The sequence below is a fragment of the Lucilia cuprina genome, chromosome 6, assembly GCF_022045245.1.
Source record: "Lucilia cuprina isolate Lc7/37 chromosome 6, ASM2204524v1, whole genome shotgun sequence".
NCBI lineage: Eukaryota > Metazoa > Arthropoda > Insecta > Diptera > Calliphoridae > Lucilia > Lucilia cuprina.
In genome coordinates this window covers 54,424,082-54,443,691 of record NC_060954.1, presented here as the reverse complement: position 1 = coordinate 54,443,691, position 19,610 = coordinate 54,424,082, and the positions used below count along the sequence as shown (strand labels likewise).

Below are 19,610 nucleotides of genomic sequence, written 5' to 3'. Positions count from 1 at the left end.
TGAAAGAATAATGAAAATATAAACACAACTTTTACACCCATAAAAAGCAATTAGTATAAATTGAATTCATGCAAGTTTATAAAAATTTCATAAATCATTCATTACAGATTTTAGTAGATATTTAAGGTTTACGATCGAAAAAGCTAAAGTGATCACATTTTTAAAACCAATTAAACGAAATACAAGAGAGTGTTTTTCAGGCTTTCTATAATTAGCCCCCTCGTAATTATGAAGAGCTTTTAATTTTAAACTATAGACATGTGCCTCCGACAGCTTAGTGGTTATAGATAGTTGATAAATGAGCAAACAACAGGCTCGATAAAGGCCTAGGTTTTTTTTTTGGATTTCATGTAACATACATACTCCATTTAAACTAACTATAGACAAGACTATAATAATTACTACAGACTTCACTAAAGTCTTGACTATAGATCTAAATAAGGTCTTGACTATAGTTGTTAGTATTGTCAAGACCTACGGTATTGTCTATTGTTTTGATTCAAACCGAAAATATTCTTAATTGTAATGTTTACTATAGACTTCTAAAGGCTATTGAATCGTCTAATCTAATCGATAGTCTAGTTTATAGTTTATAGACTAGACAGCCTTCTCTTCTAAAATCTAGTCTGTGGATTAGACAACAGTTAAGTCTTAGCTCTAGTCAAGAATGTAATCTAATATATATTCTAGTGGATAGTCCTCAACATAGTCTATAGTCCCATATATAGTCTCATATAAAGTTGATACCTTAAAGTCACAAATGTATTCTAAACTATAGTCTAGTTAATAGTGTAGTAGTGTCGAAAGTATGGCCTATATTTAAACTATACCCTAGTTGTCTATAGTCTAGTCTAATGTATATTCTACAGTCTAGAATATATCTTAGTGTCTAGGCTAGCCTATAGTATAGACCATTGTGATGTCTAAAGTCTAGTCTATGGTCAAGATTATAGTCTAATCTATAGTAATTTCTACAGTCTAGAATATAACCTATTTATAGTCAAAAGTAGTACAGAATACAAACTATAGTCTATTCCATAATTTAAGCTACAGACTTGTCTAGTATATAGTATAGACTATAATGTAGACTAAATTGTAGTAAAAATTGGTATAAACTCCAATTTATAGTCTAGTCTAATGTATTATCTATGGTCTGATATATATCTAGTATAATCTACAGTCTTGTCTAAGATTTCAAATACATAAGTTCTTCTTAAGTCTAGCCTAAAGTCTAAAATATAGTAAAGTCTAGTCTATCGTAATGTCCATAGTATGGAATACAATATGAGCTTAAGTATTATCTATAGTCTAGTCTAAAGTTTAATCTTTAGGCTATAGTCTAGACTAAAGTGTTGTCTAGGGTCTAGAATATTGTATAGTCTATAGTCTAGTCTACAATTTCGTATACAAAGATAAACCTATAGTCTATAGTCAAGTCTATTGTCTATACTATAGTCAAGAATCTCGAATACATATGCTAGTCTTAAGTCTAGCCTATAGTCTAGAACATAGTTAAGTCTATAGTATAGACTATAGTCTAGAATATAGTCTAGAATATAGTATAGTCTAGAATAAGTTCTTAGTCTAGTCTAAAGTCTAGTCTATAGTATAGTCCTGTAAGTTGTACATAATGTAGACTATTTCTAGTATTAGGGAGTTTAATCTTTAGTCTATAGTCTAGTCCAATTGTCTAGCTTCTGTAATATTGTATAGTCTATAGTCTAGACCAAACTTTAGTCTATTCTAGAATCTCGCATGAAAAGACGAAACTATATTCACGCTAAAGTCTACGAAGGAGAGAGATAGGTAAGAGTGGAAAACAGACAGTGGCAGAAAGTGAGGATTTTGAGAAAGAGAAAAATTTGACCAGTTATCATGGATGATGTAGTGTGAATATTAGATTCACGCCCTACAGCGGCTGAGAGTAAAAAATAAGTTCTCTTACTGGTTTTTACCGTTTTTATACATATTTAAGCATTCATGCTTGTGAAATTAAGAGCGCAAGAAAGCTCTTATTAAAGCTCTTTGCCGATCAGGGATTCACACCCATTTTAAAAGATTAATGAATTCGATTTGACGTTCTAATTGAATATTTGACCTCTATTATACAGTCTTGCCTGTATTTGGGTCTTACATTCAGTTTGTTCTAAAAACTAGTCTACGATAGTGAGTCTAGTTGAGTGAAGTCTATAGTTTAGTGTAGTCTATAGTCTATTCTATAATGTAGTATATAATCCAAAGACTAGTCTATAATTTAGTTTATCCTAAATTCTAGTTTATAGTCTAGAGTCTAGACTATATTATACAATTGAATATAATTATCATTTAAAAAGTTTTGTCTTAATTGGATATAGTATCCACTTTGGTCTTGACTATAGTCTACCTTAGGCTGATTAGGTTAGTCTTTACTTGTTATGCTAGAATTTTTTGAAGCGCACTGTATATACTTTTTTTCCTTGAACTCTTGCGAAACATAAATATTTACAAGGCATAGACTTAAAGTATTAACTACACTATTGAAATAAAAAATTAAATAAATTAGCATTAATTAAAAACTATAATATTTTTAGTTTTTTTTCTATAATTTTAAATCTATTCGTTTACTTAATTTGTTCTTTGTATGATATTGTTTTATAATGTTAACATTCGATTTCCATGCAAATACTTATTTAATTAAATTTTCATTTTATTTTTTTTATTTTTTTCTTTAATTAATTATTAACTATTTATGTAATTAAATTTTAGTTAAATTACATTCTTCTTATTGAAATTGATTGCTTTATATTATTTCTTTGGGGTTTTAAAAGTTTTTGGATTTTCTTTATACTTTTCTAAACTAATTTTAGTTTTAAATTTTTATATAAATATGTTTTGTTTTTCATTTGCTTTTTGTTTTTAATTTGGAATTATTATTAATTATTTTCATTTTTAAAACTTTAACAAAAAAACGTTTAACATGATTCGAGTATAATTTGATAAATTGTAGATGTACTCTTTATAACAACAACTATAACAATTATAATAATAGTTATAATAAATATAATAATAATTATAATAGTATTTGTAGGTTTTTACTCAGATACGATGTTGTCAACTGAATTGTTGATGTTGATCCTGTTCTAGGGGATCATCATCATCATCATTTTGGTCCGTACCCGAACTGTAGGGACTAGAATGGGGTCGGGAACTACAGCAACTGGTGCTACTAGAACTGGATGTTTTTGCAATCACCGGTGCTGTTTGGGGTGAATGTCATCTGATGTTATCGGCATCATCATCATCATGGTCATCGGCGTGAGCCTTATCACGATCTTCGAAATCATCTTCATTTGATGTTTGTGAAGAAGCTGGTGATGTGGTTGTTGATGATGATGCTGATGTTGTTGATGTTGTCGGTGTGGCTGTTGCCGTTGATATGGGTTGTGTTTGTGATACTTTAGTTTGTGTTGTGATGGTGGTTGTTGTTGATGTTGTTGGCGAAGTTTGCAAAGGTTTTAAATCTAATTTCTCTTCACCTTCGGCTAAAATCGTTGTAGTTGTTGTTGTTGTTATTGGTATTGTTTTCAGTTGTTCAGTGCCTGAGATTTCGTTGATGAAATCAAAAGAGGATGGCGGCACTGGTATATCTGGCAGTGCTGGTATATCTTCAGATTTAGGTGATTCTTCGGTTAGAGTTTCTAATACCACAATTTCATTGGCCTCCTCGGGATTGTAATCGTAGAATACTTTGGATGTATCACCCTGTATATTGACATCGATAGGTTCTTCTATAACAGGCATGACTGCAACTTCCTGTTGTTGTTGCTGCTGTACATCAAAATCTGCTGAGAAATCACCTCTAGGTGGTTCTTTGGGGGATTCAATCATTATCTGTACCGTTGATAACTGTACTGAGTCTAAAATAGTTAAGCTACCATCATCCGATCCAGGACTAATACGTATTTGGGGTGGTTTATGTTTTTCTAAACAAGAATTTACATTTCAAAAACAATTTCCCTAAAAAAATCACTTTAAACCTCTTACCCATTCCCAAACCCATCGCTGGCGATACAGCTCTCGAAACATTCTCATCTTCTTCCTCCTTATACTCCTCACTCTCTCGATGAACTAACACATGCACCAAAGTCGAATTTTCCGGTCTTAAACCCAATGGTACTATAACACTTTGATCTGGCGATGGTTTAGTTACAATCACTTCCGGTGTAGGACCCTCAGCTATAGCAAAGAAACCGAGAAAAAAGGACAACATAGAAGAAAAAAAAGAGAAAACATAAACTGAGTATAATTAAGAACCGGGTTTCGTAAAACATTGACACACATACAGACAAAAGCATTTTTGTTAACTCTTAAAGCGCTTTGTGCTGACAAACCTCTTTCTAGGGGTGGTTTTTTGCGTATAAAACTTGTAGCACGTTTCCGTGTCGGTGTTGCTACCACCGCCGCCTGTTGCTGTATGATTTGTTTGTCCAAAGAGGCGGTAGTCGTATTATTATCAGCAATTGTTGTGGCAAGGGAAGTGGTAGAGGAAATAGCAGCTGTTGTGGGCGAAATGCCTAAATTAGTGTTGATTGATTGATTCATTGATAGATTGATTGGATTATTTTTTGAGAGGAATTTTGTTTTTTCAATTTGTAGTTTTGTTGAATCGAAAGTAGTTAAAAACCAGTGTTAAGAAGAAAACATATTTTTTTGTTTTTGTTTTTGTTTTTTTTTTAAGAAAAAGTAGAAGAAAAAACGTAAACAAACCAACATCAAGAGTTAAAAAAGTTTAGAGAAGAAAATAAAGTCGCTTTAAAAGAAAAGAAAATATTTAAAAAATATATCTCTATACCAAGTTGTATTAGAAGAAATTTTTTAATAAAATTTTTCCGATAGTTCAAATTATAGTGCAAAATATGGTCTTGATTATAGTTAATTTAGAATGCAGTTTATTCTGAACTATGGTTTAGTCTACAGTCTGAACTATAGTTTATTCTGTTGTCTCGACTAAAGTTTAGTTTATATTCCGGACTACAGTTTCTGGATAATCTTGACTATATCGTATCATAAACTAAACTATGGTTTAGTCTATAGTCTGAACTATAGCTTTTTCATAGTCTGAACTATGGCTTTGTCATAGTCTGGACTATAGTTATGCCTGAACTATAGATTAGTCTGTAGTCTAGATATGAGTTTAGTAACTAGTAGTCTAGTTATACCCTACGTCGGCAAAGAGTCAAAAATAAGTTCTCTTATTGGTTTTTACCATTTTTTATACATGTTTAAGCATACATGCTTGTGAAATTAAGAGTGCAAGAAAGCTCTTAACAAAGCTCTTTGCCGATCAGGGGTCTATACTATAGATTAGTTTATACTATAGATTAGTCCATAGTTTGAACTTTGAACTTAAACTAGATTAATTTGTAGTCTGCACTATACATAGTTAAGTCGTAGTTTGACGTATAGTTTAATCTATAGTCTTAACCTATAATCTGAACTATAGTTTATTATATAGTCTGAATTCTAGTTTAGTCCACATTTTGGAATAGACTGTAGTCAGGACTATAGTTTAATCTAGGTTTTGTCTGTACTCCAGACTATAGTGTTATCTATAGTCTTAATTGTATTTATATCTATATGTCTCACAATAGATTTGTCTATAGTCTGGACTATAGTTTAATGTATATAGTGTGGATTATCTCTAGCACTATAGCTTTCTCTATTGTCTAAACCTTAGTTACATTATGGAATATACATTAGTCTATATACTGGACTGTAGTTTAGTCTATAATCTGAGTCTACACTTTGGACTATAATTTTGTGATAGTCTAGACTATAGTCTGGACAATAGCTTTGTCATAGTCAAGACTATAGTTTTGTCATTATGTGGAATATAATAAAGTTTATAGTTTACTCTACAGTCTATATTGTTCAGTCCATAGTCTGGAAAATACTTTTGTCTGAAGTCTGAACAACAGTTTAGTCTATTGTCTGTCTAGATTATAGTTAGTCATAGTCTGTACTATATTTAAGTCTATAGTCTGGTCTTTATTTAGTCTACATTTTAAGCTATAATTTAGTCTATAGTCTGTACTATAGCTTAGTCCATAGTCTGAACTATAGAGCTCTAAACAACAGTTTAGTCTATAGTCTATATTGTTCAGTCCATAGTCTGGAAAATACTTTTGTCTGAAGTCTGAACAACAGTTTTGTCTATTGTCTGTCTAGATTATAGTTAGTCATAGTCTGTACTATATTTAAGTCTATAGTCTGGTCTTTATTTAGTCTACATTTTAAGCTATAATTTAGTCTATAGTCTGTACTATAGCTTAGTCCATAGTCTGAACTATAGAGCTCTAAAAAACAGTTTAGTCTATAGTCTGTCTAGATTATAGTTAGTCATAGTCTGGACTATAGTTAAGTCTATAGTCTAATCTTTATTTAGTCTACATTTTAAACTATAATTTAGTCTATAGTCCGTACTATAGCTTAGTCCAGAGTCCGAACTATAGTGCTCTTATAGTCTGGACTACAGTTTAGTCAATAGTCCGGACTACAGCTTTAGTTACAGTGTCGACTATAATTTAGTCTATAGTCTAGTCTAGACACCAGTTTGGTTATTATTTGGACTATAATTAAGTCCATAGTTTACTCCATGAACTAAACTATTGTTTTGTAATACAACAGTTTAGTCTAGAGTCTGGATATAAGTTAGTCATAGTCTGGACTGTAGTTTACTCTATAGTCTAGGCTCAACTTACATTTTATACTATAATTTAGTCTACAGTCCGGACTATAGGTTATTTCAGAGTCTGAACTATAGTGCTCTCATAGTCTAGACTACTTTTTAGTCAATAGTCCCGACTACAGTCTGGACTATACTTTCGTCGTATTCTAAACTTTAGTCTCTTAGTTTAGTGTACAGTTCAGTCTATAGTCTGGAAAAGATTTTAGTCTGAATTCTGGACAACAATTTAGTCTATAGTCTGAAATTAATCTAGTCTACATTTTAGACTATAACATAGTCTATAGTCCGGACTTTAGCTTTAAGTTTATAGACTAGACTATAACGCTCTCTTAGTCTGGACTACAGTTTAGTCAATAGTCCGGACTACGGTATTAGTTATAGTGTTGACTTCAATTTAGTCTATAGTCTGGGTTATAGTTTATAATATAAGTATAGTCTGGACTATAGTTTTGTCATAATATGAACTAAAGTTTTGTTATTATTTTGATTATAGACAAGTCTATAGACTGGATCGGAGTTTAGTCTATAGTCGGAACTAAAGTTGAATCTACAGTCTGAACTCTAGCTTAGTATATAGTACAAGATTAAGTATAATCTGTAATCTAGTATGGATAATTGTTTGAACTATTGTAAAGTCCAAAGTCTGGAATAGATTTTAGTCATTAATCTGAAATATATTTAAGTCTCTAGTCTTGACTGTAGTTTAGAATTTAACCTGAACTATAGATTAGTCCATATTCTATAGTTTTGTTTATAGTTATTGTTACGCATATACTGGAGTTATTCTGAACCATATAGTACAGTTTTTAGCTTAAACTATGGTTAATTGCAGTCTAAAGTTTTGACTATAGTTTATTTTTTAGTCTTAACTATAGTTAACTCAATAGACTAACTAAAACAACTTGGTATATGATATAAAACAATAATATTTTTAAATAAATATAATTATATTATTTTTTTTTTTTTTGTTTTAAATTATTTATATAATTTTTTAACTGAACTAAAAAAAACTAATTTTAAAATCAATGTTATTTACAAGCCATTCTTATAGATTTAGATAATATAATGGTGATGAAAAGGAAGATAAAAAATTTACAAAAATGTAAGTGTTTTCAACAAATGGAATAAACGAATTAATGAGAAATATTTGAAATTAAAAATTTATTTTAATTAAAAATGAAGTGTATAAAAGGTTAACGTAAGTGTGAATGTATGTGTAAAATTGCTTAAGTGTTTAAAAAAAAAACTTAATAAAAATTCTTAATAATGAAATATGAAAGTGTTTTATTCCAAAAGAAATAATTTTGTTTTTGTTTACAAAAATAATTACTTTTTCTATGCACTGATGGTGAAGTTAAACTATCATCAACTGCATCCTGATGCCGCAAAAAGAAATTATAAAAGCTTCGGCGTCGATTAGCTCTAGGCGCTTCCACAAATATGCTACCACTTCATTTTGTGTGTAAATTTTTTTTTATAATTTTTATTTTTTTGTGTTTGAAAATAATTAATGAAATAAATGTTAAAATGTTTAAGAGACGAGAAACATTGAGTAAATTATAGTTTGTGTTGAAGAGACAACAGAAAAAAATTGCATAATTTTTTTGACGAAAATCTTAATGAATTGTTAATTAAAGAAAATAAAAATGTTTAAATAAAACATAAAATTATGTGTTGGAAACATATTTGAAATTATTTTAACAAATTTCTAATGGAAAATATTTAGTTTTCTTGTTTTTTTCTTTCATAATTAATTGAAAATAACAAAGCTTAATCAAGCGGGAAAAATATATTAATATTTTCAAAAATCCTTTATTGAACTTTGTTATTTCTTTAAAATAATTTTCTTTTAGATATTTTTAAAATACTTATCAAATTTGTTTAAAAATTAACATATAATACAACAACAAAACAACACTGTTTACAAAAAACTCACCACACTTGTTGCCACAACCAACATCTTTGTTTTAAATAAATTTTTTCTTTTCTCTTTTCATTTTCAATCTTATGTTCCTTTATGTTGTTAGTTTTTCACGCTTAACAATATTCAAAATGAATTTTCCGTTAGTTAAAATCTACGAAAATTCATTTTGAAGATCGTTAAGAAAGAAAATCACAAATTTTTAAGAAACTCTTTACACTTACGTTTTGTATATACAACACTTATTTTAGCTGCTATTATGCCATGTTTGTTATAGTAACTAAATAAAAAAGCATAAATTTGTTTGAGACAACAAAACAATAAGACGGTGTTGTTTTATAAGTGTTTTAATTCGCAGTACGGAAAAAAAATATTATTTCTATGTGATTTAATGTAACGTTATATGATTTTTTATTTTAATGAAAATTATAATTAGATTGATATTATTATAGATTTTGATAATTCAATAGTTTATTTGTTGTTTATATGAAACAAAATTCCACTACAAAAGCATTAAGTTTAAGTATTTCAGTTAGAAAACTACTAAGATAACTGATAAAAAGAAATATATATATTATGAATATAAATAGGCACAGTGGGCAATTTGGAAAAATCAGATTAAGATGGGGAATTATAGTTTATAAAGTCGACGATAGATTAGTCTGTAGTCTGGACTATAGATTAGTCTTTAGTCTCGAATATATATTAGTCTATAGTCTCGACTACAGATTAGTCTATAGTATCGACTACAGATTAGTCTATAGTCTCGACTACAGATTAGTCTATAGTCCCGACTACAGATTAGTCTATAGTCTCGACTATAGACTATTCTATAGTCTCGTCTATAGACCATTCTATGGTCTCGACTATAGACAATTCTATAGTCTCGACTATAGACCATTCTATAGTTCCGACTATAGACCATTGTATAGTCTCGACTATAGACCATTGTATAGTCTCGACTATAGACCATTCTATAGTCTCGACTATAGACTATTTTGCATCGACTATAGACTATTCTATAGTCTCGACTATAGAATTAGTCTATAGTCTAGACTATACATCATCGACTATAGATTAGTCTATCTACATCAGTTTATAGTCTCGACTATAGATTAGTCTATAGTCTCGACTATAGATTAGTCTATAGTCTCGACTATAGATTAGTCTATAGTCTCGACTATAGATTAGTCTATAGTCTCGACTATAGATTAGTCTATAGTCTCGACTATAGATTAGTCTATAGTCCCGACTATAGATTAGTCTATAGTCTCGACTATAGATTAGTCAATAGTCTCGACTATAGATTAGTCTATAGTCTCGACTATAGATTAGTCTATAGTCTCGACTATAGATTAGTTTTTAGTCTCGACTATAGTTTAGTCTTTAAGCTCGACTATAGACTAGTCTGTAGTCTCGACTAAAGATGAGTCTATAGTCTTGAATATAGAGAAGTCTATAGTCTCGACTAAAGATGAGTCTATAGTCTTGACTATAGAGGAGTCTATAGTCTCGACTATAAAGGTTTCTATAGTCTTGATATATATTAGTCTATAGTCTCGACTATAGATTAGTCTATAGTCGATACAATAATTTAGTCTTTAGTCTTGACTATAGATAAGTCTATAGTCTCGACTATAGATCAGTATATAGCCTTGACTATTGATTAGTTTATAGTCTATAGATTAGTCAATAGATTAGTTAACTTTTATCTAAATTATGTTTGTCTTAAATTAAATTAAAGTTTTGTATTTTAAAACATTTCTTAAACCAAACAGCCCACTGTGCTTTAAAGAAAAAAAAAACAATATTCAATATCTAAAATTGTTGAAGAAAAGAAAGCTTAATACCAATCGTTATTAAATGTGATTGAAAGTTCTTTACAAAATGTTTGAATGTAATTATTTGAATTAAGTTTTTAAGAATCAAATCAAAAGAGCTGAAGATATATTTTTTTATTAAATAATCAAATTATTAATTGTACAAAATTTTGATTTGTTATTCATTTATTTTTTAAAAAAGTAAAACTACTACGTGTTAAGTATAAAAACCTTTCACAAAAAAACACTTTAAAATATTTTAATTACCTCTTGAACAATCATTGATATTTTCTAAAAAATTTAAATCGTTTGGTTGTGAACCATTCGTTAGTATGTTGGTAACCATTTCGGAGAGTAGGGACTCATAGGTCAAGGATAAACATGAGGATATTCTACAAATTGGTCTTATTTGGTTTTGTATTGTTTTCATTTTTTTCGGGTTTTGAAAATAAAAAACAAAATTTATTAATAAATAATGTTCAATATAAGAAAAATTTAAGTTTTCGTCAAAAAAGGCAATATGTTTTTCTTTAAATTATTATAATTAAAAAAATAATAATAAATATTTATATAAATACCGCTTGCCAAGCTCTTCACTTTGTTGTTTAATATTGTTGACGACATCATCGGCTCCGGATACCATCATAAGTGGTAAATTCAACCAGGGACCAGCCAATTCGCTAATATCGGAAGCATCGGAGGCTCGTGAAGATTTGCGCGAAGAAGCTCGACTTGAGCATTGAGTGCCACGTCTTGAAACCTAGATATTTTAAGAAATATCATAATCTTTCTTTTTTTTTGAAATCCTAAATATTCAAAAGCTTTACTAATACTTTCAAACACCCCTTGATATTTAGCAAATTTAAAAGCTCACAGCCAACCTTAGCTTAAAAAGCTTTCATCTTACCTGCAAATGAAAGAAATTCAATGATGATAATCTCGCCTGCCAGCCTCCTGGACTCGATGTTTGCGTAGCACTATCACCCGAATTCGAACGTTCTTTCTCTTTCTTTCTTCTACTCAATTGGGAATCAATAAAAAAATAACAACAACAAAATCCACAAAATATTTAACAACAAATCAAATAATCATAAGCAACTGTAGCAACATGCAAAAGAAAACCCACCTCTGATACTCTCGCCACGTTGTCTGTATCAGTTTAGCTGCCTTCTCTTGACGCTTCCAGATGCGCGTGGACGAAACGATTTCCAATTCTTTGCGCGTGGGGAATTGTTTCTTGAACTTAACGTCCATTTGCTCTTGCAACTGTTTAAAATTGTCCGTCTCTTCGACATGACCCAAAACATGTTTCACCAATGCATGGAGAATATCTAAACAATGAATTTTATTGCCCTTCGAAATGGGTAGATTAAATGATACCAATGCTACGGTGTTTGGTTTCGCAATGCCCAACGGTGGATCCAGAGATGCGATAAAATCTGACAACTGTGCAAAATGTATGAATTGTGTAGCATGGGGATCATATCTACAAAAGTGTAAAAAACAAAGAGTTAAAAATGGTTAGTAAAACACGATTTTTGGCGAAATGTGAAAATGCGATAAGCAAAGCACTAATTATTTTTAAGATTTTTTTTTTTTTTTTTGATTTATTTTTTGGATTTTTTGTTAAGCAGCAGCGAAAGACTTACTTAGACCATCTGATATAGAACATTTCCAAATCGTCTTCTACTATACCAATTTCTTCCTCTTGATGAGCTTGATTGAAATTCTCCAAAATAATGGCGATATACATGTTAATGACAATCATGTAGCTAATTATAATGAAACTGGTAAAGTACGAAATGGCCAGCAGCGGATGGCCACAATCCCCATTCGCCTGACGATTAAAATTCGGATCACAGTCGGGCGGCTGTATCATTAGCGATTCGAGCACATCATTCCAACCGGCCGATGTCATTAGGCGAAATAACAATTGCATACTACGACCGAATGTCTGAAAGTTGACCATGTCGTCGAGTGCCCCCTGCAGTTTGACATGACCGAACAGTGACATGCCCAAAATGGCATAAATAAAGGTTATCAGACCCAAGAGGGCACCAATATTAAAGAGGGCTGGCAGTGATACTACCAAGGCAAACAGCAATTTACGAATACCCTTCGCAGCTTTAATTAGTCTCAAAATGCGGCCAATACGAAAGACTCGTACCACTCTCAAGAGAGTGGGACTTATCGGCAAATCAATCATAATATCTTCCATGAGTATGCCAAATATCGATGCCAACACCAAGAGAAAATCAAATACATTCCAAGGGACCGTAAAATAATGATAACGTAGACCTATGATTTTCACTATGGCCTCTTTAATTATGATATGTACACAAAAAAAGAAGTCATAGAATTTTATTTTTTTGTTGTGTGGATAGAAAAAGAAATATTTTAATTATTAGTTAAATCGATATTTTTTAAATTCTATTAAAAAGCAATGTGATGATTTAGATCTGTTGCTTTCAGAACTCCCCGTCTTTTGAACTTTGTCGTTCTCACTCTGGTTAAAACTCTTTTTGCTTGTTCGTCGAATATTATGAATATTATCGAATAATATTAATTATTTTCCTAATTTATCGAATAACCTATGGTCAAATATGGGAATTGTATATATATATTAGTCTATAATCTAGTCTATCAATAGATTAGATTATTGTATAGACTAGCCAAATGGACAAATAATATATAAATTTATCATTAGACTAATCTGTTGACTAGTCTATGAGTTAGTTAGTTATTTAGTTAGTTAGTTAGTTGGTTAGATTAGTCTATAGTCTCGAGTATTGATTGTTCTATATTCTCGACTATAGATTAGTCTATAGTCTCGACCGTAGATTAGTCTATAGTCTCGACTATAGATTAGTCTATAGTCTGGACTATAGATTAGTCTATAGTCTGGACTATAGATTAGTCTATAGTCTCGACTATAGATTAGTCTATAGTCTCGACTGTAGATTCGTCTATAGTCTCGACTATAGATTAGTCTATAGCCTCGACTATAGATTCGTCTATAGTCTCGACTATAGATTTGTCTATAGTCTCGACTATAGATTCGTCTATAGTCTCGACTATAGATTCGTCTATAGTCTCGACTATAGATTCGTCTATAGTCTCAGCTAAAGTTTACTCTATAGTCTCAGCTATAGATTAGTCTATAGTCTCAGCTACAGATTAGTCTATACTCACAGCCATTGTTTAGTCTATAGTCTCATCTATATATAAGTCTATAGTCTCGACTACAGATTAGTCTATAGTCTCGACTATAGATTCGTCTATAGTTTCGACTATAGATTCGTCTATAGTATCGACTATAGATTCGTCTATAGTCTCGACTATATATTCGTCTATAGTCTCGATTATAGATTCGTCTATAGTCTCGATTATATATTCGTCTATAGTCTCAACTATAGATTAGTCTATAGTCTCGACTACTATATTTTCGACTATAGATTAGTCAATAGTCTCGACTATAGATTAGTCTTTAGTCTCGACTATAGATTAGTCTTTAGTCTCGACTATACATTAGTCTATAGTCTCGACTATACATTAGTCTATAGTACCGACTATATATATTGTCGTGTCGACTATACATTAGTCTATAGTTTCTAACATAGATTAGTCTATAGTCTTGACTACAGATTAGTCTATAGTGTCTACTATATATTAGTGTATAGTCCCGACTACATATTAGAGTATAGTCTCGACTATATATTCGTCTCAGCTATAAATTAGTCTATAGTCTGAGCTATAGATTAGTCTATAGTCTCGACCATTGATTAGTCCTTAGTCTTTAGTCAGTTAGTTAGTTAGTGCCTTTACTTTAAGTCGTGCCTTCGATCTTTGCATTAATTCCAAAGACCAAATCATGGTCTAATTTATGGTCTAGTCAGGGGCTTAATCTCTTGCTTAGTAATTAATTTAATCTAAGGTTTGTTCTATGGATCATTTAATTGACGACGGAATCGTCTATGCAATATACTATATACTTATCTATGGACTTTTCCTTTTACTTATCTATAAACTAGAATTTGCTATTAACTAGTCTGAGAACTAGAATTTCTACATAACAATAGTTTTCTGACAATTACAGAGAACCAGTTTTTAAACCGAACTTATTTATACTAGTGAGTAAGAGATCGTTTAAAAGGGAGTTCAGAAGACAGAATAAAATGATCATGCCTTTTAGTTCAATAGGTACAACTTACCCAAACCAAAGACGGTGGTAAAAAATGCATTACTAACTTCGAGTATGAAAAATACCGCATGCGGTTGATTGTAGTGCTCAATACCCATTGTTAACATATTTAAAAAAATCAGTACAAATATGGCTATTTCAAATCTATATGTATGTATATATATAATACATAGATTTTTTATTATTATTGTTGTTGTTAATTGCGGTAGACATGTTGTAGTATTAATAATTGTTTTTTTTTTTTCATATTTGTTGAGGAAAATTAAAGGGAGGGGAAACATTTATAATTGTTAAAAAATTGTTTAATATTATTTTAAAATATAAAGATCTAGTAAAAAGTAAATAGTGCAGTTTTAAGCATTCAGCATTTTGTGTAAAATTAGCAAAAGTTGTATTTGAAGATACTCGTACTGAAAGTAGTGATCTAGTTTTTAGGTTTTTATGGATCTTACAAAAGTCACTGAATGTTGTAATTCACTTAAGCTAAAGCAGTGGTTTAGTGTAGTTGTAATGTATTATGTAGGTTATTCTTTAGTAAGCAAAAAATAATAAGATTTTATGTTAAATTTAAAAAAAAAAAAAAATTGTTTAAATTCGTGTGATCTATTGACTTGACTTTTGAACTGTGTACTAACTCCACTATTGACCAGTCAATTATTTGATCTATTGATTAATTTTTTTGACAAGTCTATTAACTATCACATAGTTTATTGATTAGTCTTTTGGTTAATTAATCTATTAACTATGGATTAGTGTTAAGACTGATCTGCAGATTAGTCTATAAAAAGATCTACAGACTAGTTTTTAAAATTTTACACAGACTAGTTTATAAAATCATCTAGAGTGTAGTCCATAGTCTGATTTACAGACTAGTTTATAGACTAGTCTATAAATTGATCTACATACTTATAGACTGATCTACAGACTAGTCTAAAGACTGATCTAAAAACTAGTCTATACACTAATCTACAGATTATTCTATAGACTGATCTATAGACTAGTCTAAAACAGATCTATATACTAGTCTCTAGACAAGTATATTCGTATAGACTGATCTATATACTAGCCTATAGACTGATCTATAAAGTACTCGTTAGTCTGATCTATATACTAGTCTATAAACTGATCTACAGTTTAGTAAATAGATTAATTCACAAACTAGTCTGTCGACTGATCTGCAGACTAGTCTGTCGACTGATCTACAGACTAGTCTATAGATTTCTCTATAGACTAGTCTATAAACTGATTTGTAGACTAGTGTATAAACTTATCTATAGACTATTCTATAGAGTGATCCACAGACAGATCACAAACTATAGACTTATCTAGACTCTAGTCTATAGACAAATCTACACATAAGTAAGACCAATCTATTGACTAATTTTTTGACAAATATACAGACTAGACTATAGACTAATCTATTTACCAGTCTATTATGTAATCTGTTTTAAAATACATAAGTATGAACTAGCCTTTATCGTTTAACCGGAATAATCGCATTTAGAATATGATAATTTAATGTTTAATGATTGTTTCGTGTAAATTGTACGAGTATTAAAGTGCAAATAGATTTTGACTTGAGGGGACTCTGGGAACATTATCTAAAGTTATTTACAGAGGTGTTTTCTTTTACATGCAATAGTTTAGTGAGTTTTAAAAAGCACAATGGGTCAATTTTATTTTAACTTAAGCCAATATTACGTCGACTTTAAACCTACAGATAGAATACCTAGCATGATCAACGAACATTTCTTTCAGATGTTGTAAATAGAATTTCTGTAGCCGTGATCTCGGAATGTGATCATAACTTCTTGATTTTAAGATAAATTCGTTAGATATTTCGATTAATATCAAACGAAAAGGAAATTACGACAAATCTTGTAATTTAATTCATAATAATGATCATAGACTAAGATCATCTTTTTAATTATAGTAATCATATCTGATCAAATTCTATGGGAACTTTAAAGGGATTTAATTCTTTTCGATTTCTAATAAAGATCACCTTGTCAATTGGCCTTCATTTGATTTAAGGTTTTATTAAAAAAAATCGAGAACATGACGAGAAAATAGAAGTGATCATGTGTTTCCCTATGTGTTATAAAGTTTAAAAAATAATGATCTCTCTAGTTTAATGTTTGAACAAATACATATGCACATATGTCCGATTTTTCTATGGAAACGAAGAAAGTTGCATAGTGATCATGATTTTTAAAATGACCGCAGATTCTTGACCATCACACTTTACTCATAAAGACTTCGATGTTAGATAAGGATCCTCTTATCAATTAGACTACTTTAGTGATTTTAATTGAAAAGGTAACATGATGGAAAATTCTTATGCTTTATTCAAACGGTATGCCATCAGAGTTATAGATCTTGAGTTGAATGAAGTTTTATAAATAGAAGTGATAATATATTCTCTCCTTAGATCTACCGTTTAAACAAATACATTCGATTGTTTAAAGGGAAAGTAAAATTGATTATAAATGCTTAACGATCATGCTTTTCGCATAAAATCTTCGATTAAAGGTAGCTATCCTGATCACTCTTGATATTGGTGGGAGAATAGAAGTGATCATATGTCTTACTCTGTGTTTCATGGTTCAAAAAAGTAAAATTATTTGCAAATGATTTGCTGTATGTTCTTCTCATGCGCTTTTCCATTAGAAATAACGATCATTATCTCAATTAGTCCATTTATTTTTTTTTTTTTTTTTTTTTTTTGAACATCTGCTGTTTTAAAGTGATATGATTACAATGGGATCTTGATGAGAGAAGAAAAAGTGATCATATGTTTTTCTCTCTATTTTACGATTCAAGGAAGTAAAATTGCCAGCAAATGGTTGATGATCATGTTTTTTTTTCGTACAGTTTTCGATCACCATCTCAATTAGTCCTACATAGTTTTTAATTAGAGATAAAGTTCTTTCTTTTCATGAAGAATCTACAAGATCATTATTTAAAAAGGTTCTATTGATTTAATGTCTTATATATGTAATCAATTAGAAAGTGATAATGATAATGTTATAATATTTCTGCTGAACTGTTTAAACTGATCAACATTGTAAGATGATCATGGCGATCAGAAAGGATCTTTTGTTGATTTAGATGAAACCATTATTTGTAGAACTTCAGTTGATTTAAAGTTTCACAAATAAAATCTCTTCGAAAATAAAAGTGATCATGTGTTTCTCTTTCTGTCCATTGTAAAAACTGATCAACTTTGTACAACGATCAAGGTTTTCTCAGAAAGGATCTTCTGTTGATTATACTTCTTTATACGTTTTTAGTTTAATGTTCTTTTTATGAAGAAATGTTTATGAATTTTGACTTTTTTTCATACCAAATGACCCACTGTGCTTTTTATATGGAAAATATACACTAGTTAAGTAACTACATTTTGCTACTAAATACTAAAAACATTTACATTATTTGTTTCTCCACTACATATAGGAAAAAAGTGAAATTTACAGTTTTTAAAAGGGAAGTAAATAGTTATAAAAAATATCTCTCAATTTAAGGCTACACATAGAGTAGAAAGTGGAACAAAAAGTTATATAAAGTCTTGAGAAAGTAAGATCAGTTAAACATTTGATGCTTTAGACTTTATAGTTTGACAGCTAAATGGAGAAGCTATAAAGTTGAAAACACCCGCTAAGTGTACAATAATGCAAAGACAAGACAATACAAGGATCTCGTTCACTCTCGCTCTCTTTCTCTCTCTCTCTTTTTTTTCTTGCGCTAAGAAGTCAAGTGTTCAAATAATTTTATCACCAAATCAAACTTTTTTTTTACTTAATTTTCTTTTTAAAGCAAAATAATAATTGAAAATTCTATTTAAATCAAATTTAATACAAAAACCTAGAAGAAAACCACTTTGAAAGTTTATTAGCGGTTTTGTAATATTATTGGGTTTTGATGCAAAAAACAAAATCATAAAATTCACAACAAAAATGTTCAAACATGTTTTGGTTTAGAAGAGTATTTTCTAGTTAAAATCAAAATTCAAAAATAAAAAAAATTTTTCAAAAAACTATTTACAAATACCAAGTAGTAGCTGATACTGTTCTCTCAATGAGAGTTGTCAAAATGAGAGTTTTCTTTTTGTAATTTCAAAACAAAGATATGCAGTGTTTAAGTATGTGTTATGTAAGTGTGGGCGTGTAGTAGGCGTGGCGCATGTGTTAGAAAAGTAATGCTTGGTGAGTGAGTGATCGTTTTTTTATCGCTATTCAAATCATAATTTTAGCAATTTAAATTTTTTTCTTGTAGCTTAAGGAAAAAAATTGTTTTTTTTTTTGTAATATTTTTATTTTTATTACCTTCGTGAATTAGATAAATCGTAAAACATCGCTAAAAAATGATTTATTGGTCGCTTAATGACTTTCTGTGGTTTTTTTCGTCCCAACTTTTTCATGGCGGTGTAATAATGTTTTTGAGATTCGGTGAGAAACATTTCCAACACTCCTCCTTCATACTATTTTTTATATTTCATTTTTTTTTTTTTTTTTGTTATATATGTATAGGTAATATTAGAACACACACAGACACACACATAAATATTTTAAATAATTTGTGATTAGTTTTATTTAAAAAAAAAAATGTTTTTATTTTACAAGTATTTAAATAATAAAAAAAATAAATATTTTATAAATAAATAAAAAAATTTCTTAAAAATAACTGAAATTTTAAAAAAGGTTTATAAAACGTGTAGTTTATTTTATTGCAAATTTAACATTAACAACCATGTGATTTTTTTTAGTTATAAATAATTTCTCTTTAACATTTTAATACAGTGATGTTTTTTAACAGTTTTCTAAAAAATAACAAAATTTTGCTTTATATCGAATGCATTTATCGGGTTAGTTAATGTTTTATATATAACATATCCAAAATCGGGCATAATTGAATAATAAGCTCTTGATTTTTTAAAATAAC

General features: G+C 29.7%; 1 protein-coding gene across 5 annotated transcripts in view; it reads right to left on the bottom strand.

Annotated features, from left to right (window-relative positions):
* Window positions 1-2,955: 2,955 nt before the first annotated feature.
* Window positions 2,956-19,610, bottom strand: part of LOC111687716 (sodium channel protein 60E) — a 153,531-nt gene continuing 136,876 nt past the window's right edge. For 2 of the 5 annotated variants that reach the window (XM_046955346.1, XM_046955347.1), the window contains 10 exons: window positions 18,995-19,149; window positions 14,680-14,813; window positions 12,118-12,787; window positions 11,595-11,954; window positions 11,376-11,484; window positions 11,047-11,228; window positions 8,058-8,176; window positions 4,323-4,553; window positions 4,024-4,215; window positions 2,956-3,962 (listed from right to left, as the gene is read on the bottom strand). In XM_046955346.1, the coding sequence (XP_046811302.1) occupies window positions 3,253-3,962; window positions 4,024-4,215; window positions 4,323-4,553; window positions 8,058-8,176; window positions 11,047-11,228; window positions 11,376-11,484; window positions 11,595-11,954; window positions 12,118-12,787; window positions 14,680-14,813; window positions 18,995-19,149 (2,862 nt within the window). In that variant the 3' untranslated portion in view covers window positions 2,956-3,252. Of the gene's footprint in view, window positions 3,963-4,023; window positions 4,216-4,322; window positions 4,554-8,057; window positions 8,177-10,735; window positions 10,873-11,046; window positions 11,229-11,375; window positions 11,485-11,594; window positions 11,955-12,117; window positions 12,788-14,679; window positions 14,814-18,994; window positions 19,150-19,610 lie in introns of all 5 variants that reach the window. The other 3 variants (XM_046955350.1, XM_046955349.1, XM_046955348.1) reach the window with 3 other exon arrangements.